The 17,537-nt window shown below is 58.2% G+C and overlaps 1 protein-coding gene across 5 annotated transcripts in view; it reads left to right on the forward strand.

Moving 5' to 3' along the window:
- Positions 1–17,536, forward strand: part of KIAA0513 (KIAA0513 ortholog) — a 62,046-nt gene extending 44,510 nt beyond the window's left edge. For 3 of the 5 annotated variants that reach the window (XM_059383576.1, XM_059383577.1, XM_059383578.1), the window contains exons 5-13: positions 956–1,026; positions 2,720–2,927; positions 3,750–3,790; positions 4,354–4,432; positions 6,105–6,182; positions 7,350–7,379; positions 10,409–10,489; positions 10,959–11,053; positions 12,160–17,536. In XM_059383576.1, the coding sequence (XP_059239559.1) occupies positions 956–1,026; positions 2,720–2,927; positions 3,750–3,790; positions 4,354–4,432; positions 6,105–6,182; positions 7,350–7,379; positions 10,409–10,489; positions 10,959–11,053; positions 12,160–12,209 (733 nt within the window). In that variant the 3' untranslated portion in view covers positions 12,210–17,536. Of the gene's footprint in view, positions 1–955; positions 1,027–2,719; positions 2,928–3,749; positions 3,791–4,353; positions 4,437–6,104; positions 6,183–7,349; positions 7,380–10,408; positions 10,490–10,958; positions 11,054–12,159 lie in introns of those variants that run through there. The other 2 variants (XM_059383579.1, XM_059383580.1) reach the window with 2 other exon arrangements.
- Position 17,537: the final 1 nt, after the last annotated feature.

Genomic DNA, 17,537 nt, shown 5'->3' on the forward strand with positions numbered 1-17,537 from the left:
TAGTGTCTTCTGTTTTTACTTTTATTTATAGTCCTTTATGATTTTATTGGCAGAGTTTAGTTCTTCAAGTTTTATTAGTTTTTTTTTTTTAAAGATTGTATTTAGTTTTATTTGAGAGAGAGAGAGAGCGCACGAGTGGGGGGTGGGACAGAGGCAGAGGGAGAAGCAGGCTCCTTGCTGAGCAGGGAGCCTGACGTGGGGCTCGATCCCAGGACTCCAGGATCGTGACCTGAACTGAAGGCAGATGCTAAACCAACCGAGCCACTCAGGCGCCCCATTAGATTATTTTATAGTCAAAGATAGAACTGGCCCTGACCCCACCGTCTAGATAAATTCCATTGACTTTTCTTTTGTTAATACTTTAAACATTAAATACGTTAAATAAGGTTAATGTAATAACCTTGTTAATACAATGTTAGAAACTAAACAGAAAAAAGGTCGGGAACTAAACAGAAAAAAAAAGCACAGAAGAACAGAGTAGAGAGGCACAGCACCTCAAATGGAAAGGAAACCCCCTTTTGCAACCCTGTCCTTGGTCCTGTGGCCCTCTTCCTGGCGATAACCACTGCTGATGACACACATCCCGGCGAATATAGATCTTTCTGAAGAAGATAAGCAGTTGGGGATTCTTTTTGGTTGTTTCTACGTAACATCTGGGGAGTGAGGTATAAATATGGGCCCATTTTTTTTTTTAAGATTTTATTTATTTATTTGACAGAGAGATAACAAGTAGGCAGAGGTAGGCGGGGGGGAGGGAAGCAGACTCCCCGCTGAGCAGAGAGCCTGATGCTGGGCTCGATCCCAGGACCCTGAGATCATGACCTGAGCCAAAGGCAAAAGCTTTAACCCACTGAGCCAAATATGTATAAAATTTTTAGCTCTTGCTTCAGGAGCTTGCAGTGAGAAAAGTGGGCAGGATGGCGTTTGAGCTGGCCGGCCTTCCTTTTCATTTTAGGTGCCATCAGATGGACGACTTTGGGCCTGCCAAGAACCTCATGACCATGTGCTTCACCTACTACCACATCGGTAAGGCCCGGGGGCGCGAGCGCCGTGGAGGGCAAACACGGAAACTCAAGGCTCGTCCCCTTGTAACGTGGCATCAAGTGAGGCTTTTCCCCATTAGCTGTGCAGTTGTGAGGCTTCCAGAAAACAACAGAACCTGGGGTTAGGGCCAGATGTGCAAGGAGAGAGATACCTGAAACAGGAGGGAAGGTGTGGACTGTAGCGTGGGTCAAGCGGCTGCCTTGCCGCGGTTAGGAAGGAAGCCACCCAGCAGCTGTCCACTTGGTGGGCCATTTCGTGGGCGACTCAGGAATTGCTGGACGTGAGGACTTCTCTTTCACGTTTTAGCAAAACACAACACAGGGTTGGCCCTTGAAGACTGTGGGAGGCATAGTAAAGGGTCTTGGGGTGGAAAGCGTCCGGGTGTGGGCCGGCGATGTCCCCCCGGCAAGGGCAGATCACTCTTCATCCTGACGTCTGATCTTTCTTCATTCTGGCTCATGGCTCTGGAACTTTCTGGTCACTGGAGCTTGCGGACTCCCTGCATGAGGTTCCTTGGGTGTGACGTTAAGGGACTCGTTCAGGCCACTGTAAGCAGAAGGCTGCTGGGGGCCCGCGCGGTCTAGAGCTGGGTCAGCGCGGCAGTGAGCACAGCCTCCCTTCCCACCTCTCTCAGGGTGCACAGTTTTGGTCTTGGGTCCAAACCCCGTGTCTTCTGCAGCTCAGCTCTGTCCTCCCCACACTCCCAACGGCCCATCCCCCCCGTGCCTCAGTTCTGGTGACAGCTGGGCGACTGCCTTAGCGCTGGATGGGCCCTTCGTGCCAGACCTTTGGGTCGGATGGGAACCCCTCATCCAAACCATGGCTCCTCCTTCTCAAAGGAGTGGGAGTCACATCTGTGCCCACAGCAGCTTAAATTAGTAGGGGACACTCAGCACCTTGATGGTGGGGGGGTGGCCTTTGACCTGCAAGGCTCTGAAGGGTCTTTTTTTTTTTTTTAAGATTTTTTTAAAGCTCTTACTTACTTGACAGAGACAGTGAGCAAGAGAGAGAACACGGAGGGGAGGGTCCGAGGGAGAAGCAGAGTTCCTGTTGAGCAGGAGCCTGGTGTGGGGCTCTGCCCCGGGATTCTGGGATCATGACCTGAACCCAAAGCAGACGCTTAACGACTGAGTCATTCAGGCACCCGAAGAGGGTATCTTTGACCGGCAGTCCCGTCTTTATCTGTCGGGGCGCCTCGACTTGAGGGCGACTCTGACCTGTCGGCGGCGCCTTAAGCTGCGGGAGAGCCTTTGGCCTTACTGTTCTCTCCGGGATGCCCACTCCCGCCTCATCCAGTTTCAGGCCCACACGGGGGCCCAGAGCCTGTCCGGAGTCTGCATGCCTCCTCCTCGCACAGGGAGAGGCTCCTCGCCCCCCTCTAACCCTGGGCCTCTGCCGCGGCGGAGCTCCGCGTGTCCGTTGCTCCCCTCCTTCAGGTCCTCGGGCTTCAGGGCTGGGTCCGCTCCTGGTTCTTCATTAGTCTGGGTGCACCTGGCTGCCTTCTTAGATGCAGCAGGTGCTTAGCTGTGGCCTGAGAGGCCCGGCCCTCCACCTTCCTTTGGCATCTTGGGTCCTTCGCTGGTTGCCACTGCCTCCGAGAGGCTCCGGCGTCGTGTTGTTCCCCGTACACAGCGCAGTTCCTTTCCTGCCCCCTCCCGCCTCTCCCCCACTCCAGGTAAGCCGCACCTGCTGCCCTCTGAGTCCAAGGAGAAGCCTGCGGGGAGCATCGACTCCTACCTGAAGTCCGCCAACAGCTGGCTGGCGGAGAAGAAGGACATCGCTGAGCGGCTGCTAAAGAACACGTCGGCCAAGACAGAGAACGTCAAGGGCTTCTTCGGGGGGCTGGAGACCAAGCTGAAGGGGCCTCTGGCCAGGAAGCAAGAGTACGTGTCAGCAGGTGGACTGTGGGGGGAGGGGCGGCTGTGGCCAAGGGCTGAGGCCCCGTGCCACCTGCTAGTGGCGGTGACGGGGAGGCCGTGGGCTGGCCGTGGAGGCATCCACTTGGCCTCCCTGGGTGCCTTTGGAGCCGGCAGCACAGCTGCTAGCCCCGCTTGACTCCCCAGGGTTCTCTGGGGTTCACACATGCTGGTGGGTTGGCTGACACACAGGGATGTCCTGGGGGCCGGGGTCTTCTAGGACTGATGGGGGGAGCATGTGGAAGCTGTCAGCGGCAGGAGGGGAATCAGCTCCTCCCTGGCTCTTCCTCCTGGAAGTGCAGTGAAAGCTCGTGTGAACGGAACCAGGTAGGCAGGGGAAAGACCCCCGTCCCCCAGGATGGCCGTTTTGCGGCAGGAGCTCAGGAGCCTTCCGGGACCGGGCACTTGAGAACGGGGTGTTGAAGCCAAACCTCCCAAGAAAGGGGGCACGTCAGCAAGAGAACCCCAGGCTCCCTGCGGTCCCCACTGTCCTCTGCGATGGCTGGTTCCCGCCGGGAGACTTGGTTTTGTTCCTTGTCTGGTCCGAGCAGTTTTGGAATCCGAGAAGGTGGTGCAAGGGAGCGTCTTTGCCGCATCTCCTTAGTCCCGGAAGATTGGCAGTTGGTGAATGTAGCCCTGACTTCCTAACACTTTTTCAAAAGAAACCACATGAAATGTACCCATCGCTAAGAGACATAATTCTGCTTCAGCCAAGTTAGACCGGTTCCTTTGAGCTGAGAAAATGGGTAGGGGGGGTCGTTATGTCACTGCTGCGGTTCTGTCCCCCAGGGAGGAGGAGAACAAGCCCAAGGAGAAGCCGCAGAAGACAGGTGAGTGTCTTCCAGGGCTCTCCTGGCCTAGCAGGTGTCCGGCTGTGGCCACAGCAGCGCCCCTGGTCCCGTAGCCAGGCCCCCCAGGGGTCTTCGACCACCCCCAGCCACCGTCCTTGGTCACCAGCAGCCTCACCAAGCAGGCCCCTGAACATCCGGGCTCCTTCCCCCCCGGGCACCAGATTCTGTCCTAGGTGACTCCCAACTTCTCTCCACCCTGGCCTGGACTTGCCTATGGAATTTTGGCGGGGAGCCTCTTCTCTGGGGAGAGGATTCGGGAGCTAAATTCCTCATCGCAGGGAAGTGAGGGAACATATTGGTGGGCGTGGGGGCCCGAGCCAGGGATCCTTCCCTCAGAAGGAGCCCCCACATCCTTCCCTCAGAAGGATGGCAGGAGCATCCTTCCCGGCCGTGGGCGATGTTGGACAAGTGGTCCGGAAATTTCTACTGTGCGTTTCCATAACCTTTGGGGAGAAGCGGTGCCTGCCAGGAGGGTCACTGAGGGGTTTGCCAACCTGTGCGGGCAACCAGAGCCACGGGCGGTGTCTGTCGCCCTCCCGCAGTGACCGCGTGCAGCCCGGAGGAAGAAAGGAAGGGGGAGAAGATCTACCTGTACACGCACCTGAAGCAGCAGCCCATCTGGTAAGGCCGCCCTCACACCTGCGGGCCTGAGCTCCGGGCCCCTGCGGCTCCCTTGCCAGCCAGGGCTCACCATGCCCCCCCGGGATAGCTGGAATGGAAAAGGGGAACCGTGGTGGCTGTGGGTGAGGATGTGGAGAAACTGGAACCCACATACCCTGTCTGCGGGGAGGGCTGGGGGACAGCGGCCGAGCAAACCTGGCAGCTCCCCCAGATGTTAGCCGAGAGTTAGCCTGCAGCCCAGCAGTTGCATTCCTAGCCAGGGGCTCCAGGGAACTGAGCACAGGTACTCGGGCCAAGACTCACGCACATTTAATAGCCCATAGCTGGGAAGCACCCAGATATCCACGGACAGGGATGCATGATGTGTGGATCTGCAAAATGTGATACCTCCCAATCACGTGGCCTTCTTCGGCCACAGGAGGGGCGAGACGCTGACCGTTGAGACTCGGGTGAACCTGGAAATAATTACAAGACAGACACGAAAGGGGGCGCCTGGGTGGCTCAGTGGGTTAAAGCCTCTGCCTTAGGCTCAGGTCATGATCCCAGGATCCTGGGATCGGGCCCCATGTCCGGCTCTCTGCTCTGCAGGGAGCCTGCTTCCTCCCCTATCTCTCTCTGCCTGCCTCTCTGCCTACTTGTGATCTCTCTCTCTCTGTGTCAAATAAATGAAATCTTTAAAAAAAAAAAAAAAAAGACAGACACGAAAGGCCACGTAGTAGATGATGCTGTTTATCCTCATCTGTCATCAGGGACAGGCCCGTCCCTAGAGACAGAGCAGCTGAGCGGTCGTCGGGGGCTGCGGGAAGCAGGAGTCAGGGAGGGACTGTTCACGGGGACAGGGTTTCTTTATGGGGGCATGAAAATGTTCTGAGGATCGCACTCCGGGTTGCACAACTCGGAATAGAGTAAAAACCACTGAATCATGGACTTTAGAAGACTGAGTTTATGGTATGTGAATTATATCCCAATAAAGCTATTTTATACGAATGTCTAGGAATGAAGGTCGTGAGTAAAGTGAGAGGCCGATGGTCGGGGGAGCCCCTGCCCTGCCCTCTCTCTCTCTCTGTGGATCACTGTTTGGGCCGCCTTGGTCCCTCCAAAGGCTCTCCATTGCCATGCTATGTTCACCCCCAAGTAGACAGAGAGCCGGCCCCTGAGCCCCAGGGATGTCAGATGTGCCCCTCCCTCGAAGGCCACAGTGGCGTAGTTGGCTGACCCTTGATCTTTAGGAAGAACGTCTCTTACTTGTGAGTCCCTATGAACATGTTTGTTCTCTGCACACGGCCTGTCCTCGCCAGGTTCCCGTTTATGTTACTAGACCCTGTTCTCGGGCAGCAGGTGTCCCCAAACGCCCATCTTCCTCTGGGAGGCCCAGCGGGGCTGCAGAAGCAGAAGACGGCCTTCCTCCATGTCCTGTAGATGCATGTGGACTTTACCTGCCTCCATGTCATACCCTCCTCCTGGGAGAGAGATGACCCTTAGCCAGGAGCCCAGGGACCCACCTCGATTTGGGACAAAGGCAGCTGGCCAATTTCCTCTTCCCTGCTCTGCCTCTCTGCGACGTGCCTGCAGGCCGCGCATTCTTATCCCTCCGCATTCTTATCCCTCCGGTGTGCTGAGCGCCACCTCCCTGCCTCCCCGAAGAGGACTGACACTCAGCTCTCTCCCCCAGGCATACACTGAGGTTCTGGAATGCGGCTTTCTTCGATGCTGTCCACTCTGAGAGGAGAAAGCGGTCGCCCACTACCAGGTAGGAGCAGCGTCTGGGCCCGCCTTGCCTTGCGGCAGAGGCCCGGGAACTGGCTTTATTTTCCGGTTTCTGCAGAGGAGAGCAGAACGGCAGCTGAGTCGGTGCGTCCGTCTCTTTTTCAGCTCCTTCTGGCCCCGGCGCCCGGCGAGCTGCCTGGGGGGGTCCCGGGCACGCACAGCTTCGTGGGCGGGAGTCGATGTGGGTTCCTCGGCTTGCATGAGTGCTTTCTGTCCTGGGCTCTGGCATGACTTGGGCTGACCCTCCTCTGAAACGCACACTCCCCCAGAACGAACCCATCAGGACACCCAAGGATTGAGTCTGCCTATTGCTGTAAGAACCGTGGCCACAGGACTCGGGGCACGCAGGGCCAGCTGCCCTCCACCTCCCGCCGCCATAGACTCAGCTCAAGAGAGCTAACCTCTGGGGAGATGCGATTGCTACCTTTAGCTTACTGCTCTGGTCTGCAGCCTGAGACTCCCCTAGCCTCCCTGACGCTAGTCTTGCCACATCAGGAGACCCCCTTTGTAAACGGTCACACAGAGCACAGGGCAGAGTGAGGGCTGGTGGCCCTTCCTGCTCTGGCCACAGCAAGCCACAGTTACTGCCCACTGTGTCGAGTGGCTGGTCAGGAAAGGGCAGCAGCCCTCCCAGTCCTGGCTCCCCTACTGCACCCCCTCTCTGTCATGAACCTCTCCTTCTCTAACAGGGGGAGACCCCTCAGCCTTTCTCCCTGGCAGGGGACAGCAGGTGCCTGCTGTGTGGCCGGTCCACCAGCTCTGGGGGGATTGGAAGTGCAGTCTTCCTGTCTGCACGGGTCGGGGGCAGCGACACCCTCCCTGGGCGGGATGCCCTGCAGTCCGCTGCGGCTGCCTCTCCTGAGGGAGGCAGAGGGAGCCGCCCCGGGGATTCTAGAGAGAGAATCCCACGCTCTGCCGGGAAACCAGACTGAAGGAAGCGCTTCAATGCTTGTAGGCGAACAGGGTTTCCTCCTGCTGCTTACGTAGCTGTCGGGCTCCTAGCAGATGAGCGGTCTCGAGTACCCCGTCTCTCTCTGTCTCTGTTTCTGCCGTAATAACGCTCCTCTCTCGCTCTTCTCTTTTTTCCATCCACGTATCTTGCATGACTTTGACATGTTCCTCTGTTTACCTGTTTCTGCTGCCGCTCCAGAGGGGATGCTGGAGAGGAGGAGAAGAAGAGGTGTGTGTCCACGTGCCTTTGTTCATGCTCCGGGGCCGGGGGTCCCCGCCAGGGCCGCCTCAGGGTGGGAGCCACGCGCCAGCTGCTGCAGGAGGCAGAGCCCGCACGCAGGGGCCGCTCGGCACCGCCGCCCGGGGCAAGCCCTGCGCTGGGGACAGGCCGGTGGTGGGGGGGCGGGGGGGACTCGCCAAGGGCAGAGCACCAGGAACAGGACACACAGAAGGCCCTCGAGACCCTGCAGGGCCTGGTGTGAGTTCAGAGAGGGAGAGGCCAGCCTTCCACTGGCCACTCCAGCCCCTCCAGAGCAGGCCTCGAACCCACCCCCTTGACGTCACGCTTGGTAATCTGGTCGTGGCACAAAGCCATGGGGGCGGCGGGGGTGGGGGCGCACAGAGAATCTGGCTCTGTCAGCCAGGTGCCGGCGTGTGCAGGGGTCTGGCAGACCCTCCCCTGCCCCTGGGACAGGCCTGGGGGTCAGGGAGGAAGGACAGCTGCCCCCGCCTTGCCAGCCATGGCCTGGTGGAGCCCGTGCACGCGTGTGCGTGTTTGTGTGTGAGGGTGCCCCCTCCAGAGAAGGGCCTGGAATGGGCTGTTTTCTTGGAGCCCCCAGTGGGGTCTGAATCTCATCATTTGACCTTTGTATTTGTTGGGTATCTTTTTTTTTTTTTTAAGATTTTATTTATTTGTTGATTATCTTTTGTAATCCATGTCGGTAGCTCAAGGCCTGCCTGCTCACAATACAGTTTCTGGTACAGTGATTGTTTTCGCCGGACATTTCCTAAAGCACGCTTCCTTTCATCAGTGATATATTTTTAGTGCTTATTGTTTATGAGAGATCTTGTTTCTTACGCAGCCTTATTATGACTATACAAGGAGCATTTAGGCATAAGGACATGGCCTTTAGTACAAAGCCCCCGCGTCCCCACAGTGTCTCTGGGGCGGGGGGAGCATGACTCACCACAGCCTCCCAGGGGCAGGGCTGCCTGGCACCAGTGGCTGAGGCCCAGCATTGCTGAAGCATCACGGCCGCCTCCAAATCAGTCGGCACCAAGCCCACGAGGGGGTGCCGGCCTCTGGGCCTCACTCTGAGCCCCAGAGCAGATGTGGTCTGACCACACAAGTCTCGAACCTGCCCCCTGGGACACCCACACATGCTCCCGGCCTCAGCCGGATGAAGGGCGAGTGTTCCTCTGAGACTGGGACGGGAGGGTGGGCCCTGGATCCCTGGGCAACCTCGTGCCTCCAGCATCATTTCTCCTCTTCGGTAAACCCGGCTGGTGAGACTCAGAGGCAGAAAGGCCTCCGTTTCCAAAGGCATCTGTTGCTTGCAATCCAGCTCCCACCGTAGCAGTGTAGACACACGTCCTGCCGTCTGTGTGGGATTAGACCGTGCCCGGTATTGGGTATTGATCTCAGTTTTCAGGAACTGATTGGACAGCAGGCAGCACCTGACCCACTGAGTGCCAGCGGCCTTCCACCTCTTTCTTCGAAGGTCAGATTAAATGCCCCACTTCTAGGACTTACCACAGCCAAGAGAATCTCCTCCTCATCCAGGTCAGGAGGGTCAGGGCGGCCGGTCATTCCCACGTGGTGTGGGGTTGTGCATTGCACAACCTACACAACTGTACACAGCAGGCCTGATGGTGGTATGGGGATTCATGTGCCCGGACAACCACTGCGGGAAAGAGGCTGAGAAGGAAGATGGGATCAGGGTCATGCCTGGAAGCATGCGCTGGGTATCTTCACGGGCGTCCTGTCATCGGCACGAGGAGGCTGGGAATGACACCTGTCCCCGGTGTCCTGTGGCCTTCCGCTAAGCCGCAGCAGCACGAGTGGCCCTGGGCCCGGCGGGCAGGGAGCAGTTGAGGTTTGATGTTGGTTCTTTCTCTCTTCCTTTGGCTTCTTCGCTCCCTCACTCTGCCTCGTCTCTCCCTCGTCTCTTCTCTCTCTAACCTTTAGTCAGACTCATCACCCAGAGCGGAATCTTGAAGGGGCAGTGGGCTTAAGTGAGCATCTCCTCCACACCTGTATTTGCCTCTGCAAGGAGCCCGCTTCTTGGGAGACACGGAGGGGCCGGGGATGTGCTCGAGACGGAGTGCTCTCCCAGGGGAAGGGCAACCACACCCACAGCGAGTGGCTGGAGGCGGCTTTCCATCAGGACACACAGCTCACAGGGTTCGGAGAGCAGCGTCCCCGCCCCAGAGCCGTGCGGGCTCGCGTCCCTCTCCAGGGAGGACAGTCGGGCTTCAGAGTCCCGCCCGGGCAGCTGCCCACAGACCGCGATGCTTTCTCTTGGCGTTTCTGCACTTTGTGCTAAGGCCTCGTGCCATCTGCACAGGGGCCTTCGGGGAGATTGGGGTCTCATCCTTGTGCTCCTGGGAGGGGCGCAGGGCACGAACCTGGGCCTCTGAGGAAGTCAGGGCTGGGAAGTACAGCCGGGCGAAGATCTGGCCTGACGGGCCAGGGGCCCTCAGCACGGCCAAGCTCCCCTGCTCTCTGGGCCTCCCTGCCACAAGAGGCTGACACGCTGCCCCCTCCAAAGAGCCCGTGAGACCTGCAGCGGGAGCACCAGCCCGAGGGACCTCCTGGACGGGTTCTCAGCTCCCCCTCCCCTGGACGCCAGCGGGACCCTGTCCTCTCTGCAGGTCATCTGCCTCCCCAGTGGTGTCAGGACCTCCCATCTGTGACCCACAGAGAAGGACACGGGGGATAGTGTCCTTGTCCCCTAGAGAATGTTCTGGGCAGCCACTGAGTGCCCATCATCTCTGGGTCAGTAGGAAGCGTATGAGCTTTCGGATCGCCTCGTCTCAGGAAGGACGGGGTGATGGAGTTGGTGTTTGGGCCTGTCAGGCAGAGTGGCAGAACCCTGGGCAGGCTTTGTGGAAGAGCGGATCCAACAGCTCTCTGGGGGAGGTGCTCCCCACTGTGGATCGGGGGCCCCCTGTAGATCAGAGCGGGGCAGGGGGGAAGTGAGAGGCAGGGGAGCGTGACGGCATTCGGGAACCCTCTCCTGTCCCCTGTGCTTGCAGGGAGAAGTGGTGCCACATGACCCAAGAGGAACGCAACGACAGTCTGCGGTTCAATGAGAACATCACCTTCGGGCAGCTGGGGTGAGAGCACGGACGACGACCCCACCCAGGGGGCCCCGACCGAGTGGGGCGGTGCGGGGGGCCAACCTGGGGTTCTCCTGCGGAAGGCCTGTCCTCGTGCAGGGCAGAGGGGGGCACCGATGCCCAGATACGGTGACAAGAGGCCCCCCCGCCAAGGAGACCTTCCGACCTGACCCGCGGGACATGGCAGGGGGGAGGTGTCCCTGACAGCACCACACGTCTCTGTGTCATTGTAGCCCTGTGTTTTCACGCAGCCCGCAAGCCCGCGGTTCATGATGTTTGACCCGGCTTCCGGTTCCCAACAAACACGCCTCGTGCCCCGCCGCCCCATGGTGGGCAGTTGCACAGCAAAGTAGCCCCGGGCCAAGGCAACTGCTCTTTGTCCCCCCCCCCCCCCCCCCCCGCCCCGGCCCTCCTCCCCTCTCAGAGAGAAGGAAGGGCAGCCGCTCACGGGTGTCTTTTCCTCCAGCACGTTCACTCACAACATGCTGGCTTTCGGGCTCAGCAAGAAGCTGTGTAATGATTTCCTGAAGAAGCAGGCCGTGATCGGCAATCTGGACGAAGGTGAGCGGCGGCCGGAGGCGGCCAGGGCTCGGGCTGGGGAACCAGTGCTCTGCCCCACCCCACCCCACCCCACCCCACCCCAAGGATTGCCAGAGTTTTCATTAGAAACGTGATGCTGAACTGTCGGCGGACTCACGGCTCCGCTCTTCCCATCTCCCTGCATGCCCGGGACACTTCCCGTTGCACTGAAAGGCCTTTCCTGCTAGGCAGCATTTGCCAGGGTGGGGTGTGGCACGCTGGGGTTGGGGGGCCTCGCCTCCCCCGTGTTTCCAAACGGGGCCAAAGGCGAAGATGGGACTGGGCGCTCAGACTCTGAACTTGAAGCTCTGACCATCAGTTGCCCTTGCTTCTAAATGGCCTGCTTTGTTTCTTGAACCACGCTGCCGTGGTGGGGGTAGGAGCCGTGACGTCTCTCTAGAGTCTCCGACTTCTCTAGCAAGAGAGGATAGGTTACATATCCCCCCCACTCGGTTAGAGCTGGTGTTTACGTAGCATCGCACCTGCTACGAAACGGCTTTCCTCATGGTCTAAAAAGGCTTCCGCTTAAATACACATTTGGATGGACGCAATGGTCTTTAACAAAAAAAAAGCAGGGAGTCGGCTTGGGATTTTCCCTCCCCTGCCACTGCTTGCATTTTCTCTCTCTCAAATAAATCATTTTTTAAAATCCTCCATCCTGCACCAAATTAAGAGGGGCCACAGAGGAGTGGCCTCAGGAGTTAGGAGAGTGCCCGGTGCCCCCCCCGAAAATCACAGAACGAGTCCATCAGCCCCACAGCACGGGGCAAGACACTGTCTCCTGGCCTGCCCTGCGGCCCTCCATGCCTGTAGGACTCAGGCCTGGTTCCCTTGGCACGGTTCGTCCACCGGCACGGAGCCTTCCCAAGGCTTGAGGTTCTTTCCTTAAAAACACGTGTCTCATTTCCGGGGAGCCCAGTCCCAGGGGCCAGGCAGGCAGCATGCTGGCGGCTCACGGCTTGGTGTTCCTGATGACGCTGCCATTCCCGCCGAGGTCATGCTTTGCTACTGCCCACATGCCAAGAGCAGGGTCTGCCCGTCAGTGTGGACATCTTTCTTCCAAGAATTAACGATGTTTTCTTTTCCAGAGCAGTACAAGCTGCTGAGCGACCACATTGAGCAGATGGCCATTGAGTAGGAAGGCCATGGGAGGTCGCCCGGAGCACCCTCCAGGAGGACCGAGGGTGCACACCCCTCTTCTGGGCCAGCGACTGGCTGTCACCCTACCTGATGACCCTGCATGACCTCGGAAGCACCCAGAGCCACTCCACGCTGCCCTAGAACTAGCGGTTAGAAGAATCTGGTTGCCCGTCTCCCCACCTCCCTTCTGCCTTGTCTGCTCCCCCCATCCGCGTGCCAAAGGGTCTCTGGGATTACACGGCTAAAACCAAGGTGATTGCCCCTGCTCCTGGGTGTCAGGGCCACGACACAGGACCAAGCAGGAGGAGGAGGAAGGACGCCAGGGCCGAGGTGGGCCCAGGGCAGTGCCTGCTGCAGCCGCCTGCAGGAGAGGGGGGGTGGGAGGTGCACGGGGGAATGCAGATGGGGGCATCAGGAGCTGGCATGCGCCAGTGACGTGGGCGACCGTCCGGGACCCTCTTGTTCAGCAGCGGGATGGAGTGGGGGTGCTCCCCCAGTCGGGGCTCCTGCTGAGCCACGGCCTTGCGGAGGGGGCAATGGGCCTCCCTGGGCAGGCCGGGTCGGTCCATGGCTCCTGTGGGCTCTGTGCCAGCTGCCCACCGTGTGACAGGAACCGGAGTCCTAGGAACTGCTAAGAGGAAAGAGACACTTGGCTATTTTAGGGAAGGAGAGAGCCTGGTGCCGAGGACCTCCTTCCCGGCCGCAGAAGGCCCAGCAAGGGGTGTGAGCGTCCTGGAGTCCTCGTGAGATCTGCGTGGTCGCTTGTGAATCACACCAGCCCCGGGGCGGGGGCGGTGTCAGGGCACCTGCAATGCGCTGTCTGCGCGGCTTCCTCGTGATGCAGACAGAGTTCCCCACGTCCATCCTGGGGGGAGCGCGGGCTGCCTGCCTCGACAAGAGGCGCCGATGAGAGAAGTCTCTCCAGTAGCTGCAGAACAACCACCCTTGCTCTTTGGTATTTCAAGGAAGACGGAAAAATCTGTGTCCATGTCACGGACAGCCGGGCAGAGGTGGCTTCTGGGGGCAGTGGCTGGTGTGTGGAGTGGCCATGAGGCCTGGGGACCCCGCCCCCCAGCAGCCATGGGAAGGCACCTCTGCCCCTTCGCCCCTCATGGGCTGACCGCTTTCCTGCACACTCGGCAGATACCCCCTCGTCCCGCTTCTGGTGCCGGGAACGCTGGCTTTTCTCTTGGGGTCTATGCCAGCCCAAGGGGACGGACGTGTGACCGCAAGCAGCCAGCATGTGGCTCCTCTGGCATGAATACTTCCCGTCCGTCCGCTTCCCTCTGCCTCTGCCCCTTGCACTTGGGCACTGACCTTGACAGTAGGCCCGTGGGCGCGCTCCTTTCCCCACATCCCCCTCCTGTTTCCCCTCTCTGCCTCCCCACCCCCCAGTCATTACATCACGGTCTGCCCTGGAGAACAGCAAAACCATGCCTGCTGGCCACTGACCCGGCCAGTGCTGGAACGCTTTCCGTCGTGGGATGCCTCCCTGGAACATTCCAGAGACGAGCAGGCAGTGACGGAGCTGTAGCCGCATGTCTCGGTGAGCACAGGAGAGGCGACGTGAAGCTTGGTGTGATGGGACTGGGCTGGTGTCCGAAGGCTGGATCCTGAAACTCCGCTTATTTTTATAACGGTATCGTTCGTGTGAGTGTGTGTGTGTGTGTGTGTGAGAGAGAGAGAGAGGGAGAGAGAGAGAGGTCAGCCTGTCTGGTGAGGTCACCACACAATGCACAGCTGTGTTGCTGGGGCAGGTCCCACAGACCGGAGGTCCCTCCACCCCACCCTGGGCCAGTGTTGAGCCCAGGGACCGTGCATGTCTCTACCGATGGCATTTCAGACACATAAGGTCAAATTAAGGGGTATGTAGGCCCCTCCTCCAATGCTTCTGTCCGATAATGCATCCCCTCCTGAAACACTCAACCGTGACCCCTGAATCCGTTGTGCTCCCCCCCCCCCCGTAGAATCAGGGCTGCATGGGGGAGGGGGTCTGTCCGAGTCCCCGCAAGGCTCTCCCTTGATGCTCGACGACTTTGGCTTTATTAGTCACATCTCAGTAGTTAGTTGAAATGCGTTACAACTTTTTCGTAAGGTGCCCCAAAGACTTACCCATGTATATATAAGAGTTTTGTATAAAAGTCTGATTCTGGTTTCTGGAGGGAGTGGAGTGGGTTCTGAGGCTCTCTCCAGAGTGCCCGGGAGAGAGGCGCTGCCCTTCCCCCCCCCCCCCCCCCCCCCCCCCCCCCCCGGGGCGGAGCCAGCAGGACTCCTGGGCCTTTGGAAGGAAACACCCCTTTGATTTCTTTGGGCTTTTCCAAGCACTTTAACTTCGAAAATGATCTTGAGAGGTTGACTCCCCCCTGTGGGCCTCCTGAAATAGCATTTGAAGGTGGAAGCAAGGACCGCTTGGGGTTTTCTCCCCTCCCATTGCTTGTTCTTCTGGATGTGGCTGGCAGAGTGGGGTTGAGCTGCCCAGTTGGCTCAGACCGTGCCGAGACCTGGGCCCTCCTCGATGCCTCTGGCCACTGTCACTTGGAGGAGTCTGGTCCCTGGAAAGAAGGCTGGCAGCTGGCCCTGCTGAGATGCCCTGGGTCCCTGTGACCCCGTCTCTCCCCTCGAGGGCCCGGCCAGAGCAGACTGACAGGGGACACTCTCAGAGGTCCAGAGCATGCAGAAGTCTCCATCTGCTGCACACACAGGGACATGTTGGTATGAGAGCTCTGCGAGCCCTTCCTGTAAACTCAGGAACCGTCGACTCAATGCAGGAAGGGTCAGATCGTATCCTAGAAGAGAGCTTCCCGTCCCGGCAGGTGGAGTGTCCAAAGCCAGGAGCTTTGAAGTCTTGCCCTTCATCACGGGTGGTTCAGACTTTCTGCTGGCTGTCCGCCAGGGCTGTGCACTTCACAGTGAGCCTGGACAGCCAATCCTCTCAAATAAAAAGTTCCCTCCTTGGCAAACAGGATGATGTTGAGTTGCAGCTTTTGAAGGTGGGCCAGGCACTGAGGGAGAGAGAGAATCCCAGGCGGACCCCACGCCCAGTGCGGAGCCTGAGGCGGGGCTCTATCTCACAACCTTGAGATCATCACCTGACCCAAAATCAGGAGTCAGATGCTTAATTGACTGAACCACGCAGGTACCCCAAGATGCGGCCCTGTATGTGTTTAGCCCGTTGTTTTCATTTTAGCAATATCGGTAGGTGGGGGGTGGGCACGTTAATAATTTGGATTGCATCTGCCTTGTGTGTGAGCATGTGTGTTGAACCAAAGGTAGGAGAACCGGATTGTGATACCCTAAGTTACTTGTACTGTAACATGGAGTGAACTATGGTTTCCTGTTGCCAAAAAAAAAGGGGAAGGTTTGCTAAGTTCTTACGTTAACAAAAGGAGGACCAGAGGAGTCCCATTTCCTGAGTTCTGTACCCAGATTAAAGTCTGGGATGTTCGGGTGAGCCAAGATGCCACCCGAGGGCAGGTTGGCCCGTGACTGCCTGTCCGGGCCGCGAGCTGCAGGCCGGACCCTCCGGCACTCTCCAGCAGCCTCACTGTTGGTTGACGGGTGGGCCCGTCAGCGTTATTACCAGATGACCTAAAACTGCAGACTCCTGGCAGCGGGGTGGAGGCTGGGGGCGAGCCCTTTTCCTGGAACAGTAAGGAAGCTTGGGAAGGACGGTCTGTCCAGGGCAGGGAGGCCCGGCCCCAGCCTGCCGGGAGGGGGTTACAGCGCTCAGACCAGGCCAGGCTGCTCTCTCCTCTCTCCATCTTTAGTCAAAGATCAGCTGCCGGGTGGGGGTCCCTCATGCCTCCCAGCCCCCAACCCCCCTCGCTCTCATGTCTCTGCTGCCTTCCCCTAGCTTCCCTATAAGTCATTTATTCCTTATGACCCTCGGGGATGAGTTTCACCAAAAAGAGAACTGGGTGGGCTGGAAGCACCCTTAGCTGAGCAACGTGCAACGTTCAGAGCCCGGGAAAAGCCACACAGGCCACCGGTGTCCTGTGTCCTTGTCGCCGTGGAGCTGGGAACAGGGGCGTGCTGACTGACCAGATAACAAATGCATGGGTCATTTTCAGATTATTCCCCTTCAGCAGATATGCTCGATGCTAAGACCATCCTCCATGGCAGGCTCTGGTGGGACCTCATTGGTGTTCCTTGCTGTCCCTGGGGCAGAGAGTCTCATGCTCTTTGGGGAGGGATGGAAGGGTCTCGTGGGAGCCGGGGTGCTCTGTTCCCAAGGCACTGGCCTGTGCTCCCCGAGTCCACCAGAGCTCAGGAATGGAGCCCCACCGCAGCTGTGTCCAATCAACTCCCATGTCCCTCAGATTCAACTGGGGAAGTGTTCTCAGTGCAGGGCTCTTGGTTACTAATGGAAACAGATAAACTTATCATTTCTAGAAAAGCATCAGTAGGTCTGGGTTTGCCCATCTTCCTGTCTCTTCCACACACGCCTGCCACGGGGTGTCTGAAGATGGAGGGTATCCCAGATCCTCATAAGCCCCAGACTCCCAAGGCTTTGACAAGATGGAGTCTGAGCAGAGCCCACCGCCACCTGGAGCCCCCCTGGGCTGCCCCCAAAGAGGTCTGCACTTTAGCTAAAGAGACTGCCTGTTGGTAAATCCCCCTTGAGCCATGGGTCAGTCCTAGAATTGGGGTGGGGGGGCTGTACCTGTTCCCTCCTTGGTCCTGGACGTGTGCTTGTGAAAACGGGAAGAAGGCGCTGCGGGTGTTGTCCCCCAGCACTGACACAGGTGTGGTCCTGGCCTCCCCTGTGCCAGAGACAGCGTGGGTTAGCTTCCTCTGCAAGGTCATGAGCGAGCCTGGGTCTGTCTCTTCCTTAAGGCATCTTAAAGAAGACAAGCCAAACCTTTGAACATCAGGAAATGCTAGAAATTCAGACATTAGACATAGATCCCCTTCAAATATGTTAATGTGTTAGAACAAGGCCTGTCTGCTGCCTTTGTTACAACCGCGGCCTCTGCTGGGGCCCTCGGGGATGGTGTACACGCCTGCATTAATGCGTTCTCTCCTTCAGCCAGCCGGTCTTGGACCCCACATTTGCTGTTGCCTCACCCAGACCTTGCCTTTAGTAGCCCCAAAGTAGGGTTCCGTGATGCAGGTGTTGGTGTGCCCCTTATGCAATCCCGTGTCCCACCAGATGACGTCCTGCAAACAGTATTTTAAGGCTGAGGAAGTTTCAAGGTGGCAGATCTCAGAACAGTGCTAAAATCAAAACTGTTTCCTGTGAAAAAAAAATCTATGTCTCTATATTGCACCTCAGGTTGTCAGAAGGTGGAAACTTAAATAAATTATCTTTAAAAAAAAAAAAAAG

Source organism: Mustela nigripes, chromosome 17 (genome assembly GCF_022355385.1).
Source record: "Mustela nigripes isolate SB6536 chromosome 17, MUSNIG.SB6536, whole genome shotgun sequence".
Classification (NCBI taxonomy): Eukaryota; Metazoa; Chordata; class Mammalia; order Carnivora; family Mustelidae; genus Mustela; species Mustela nigripes.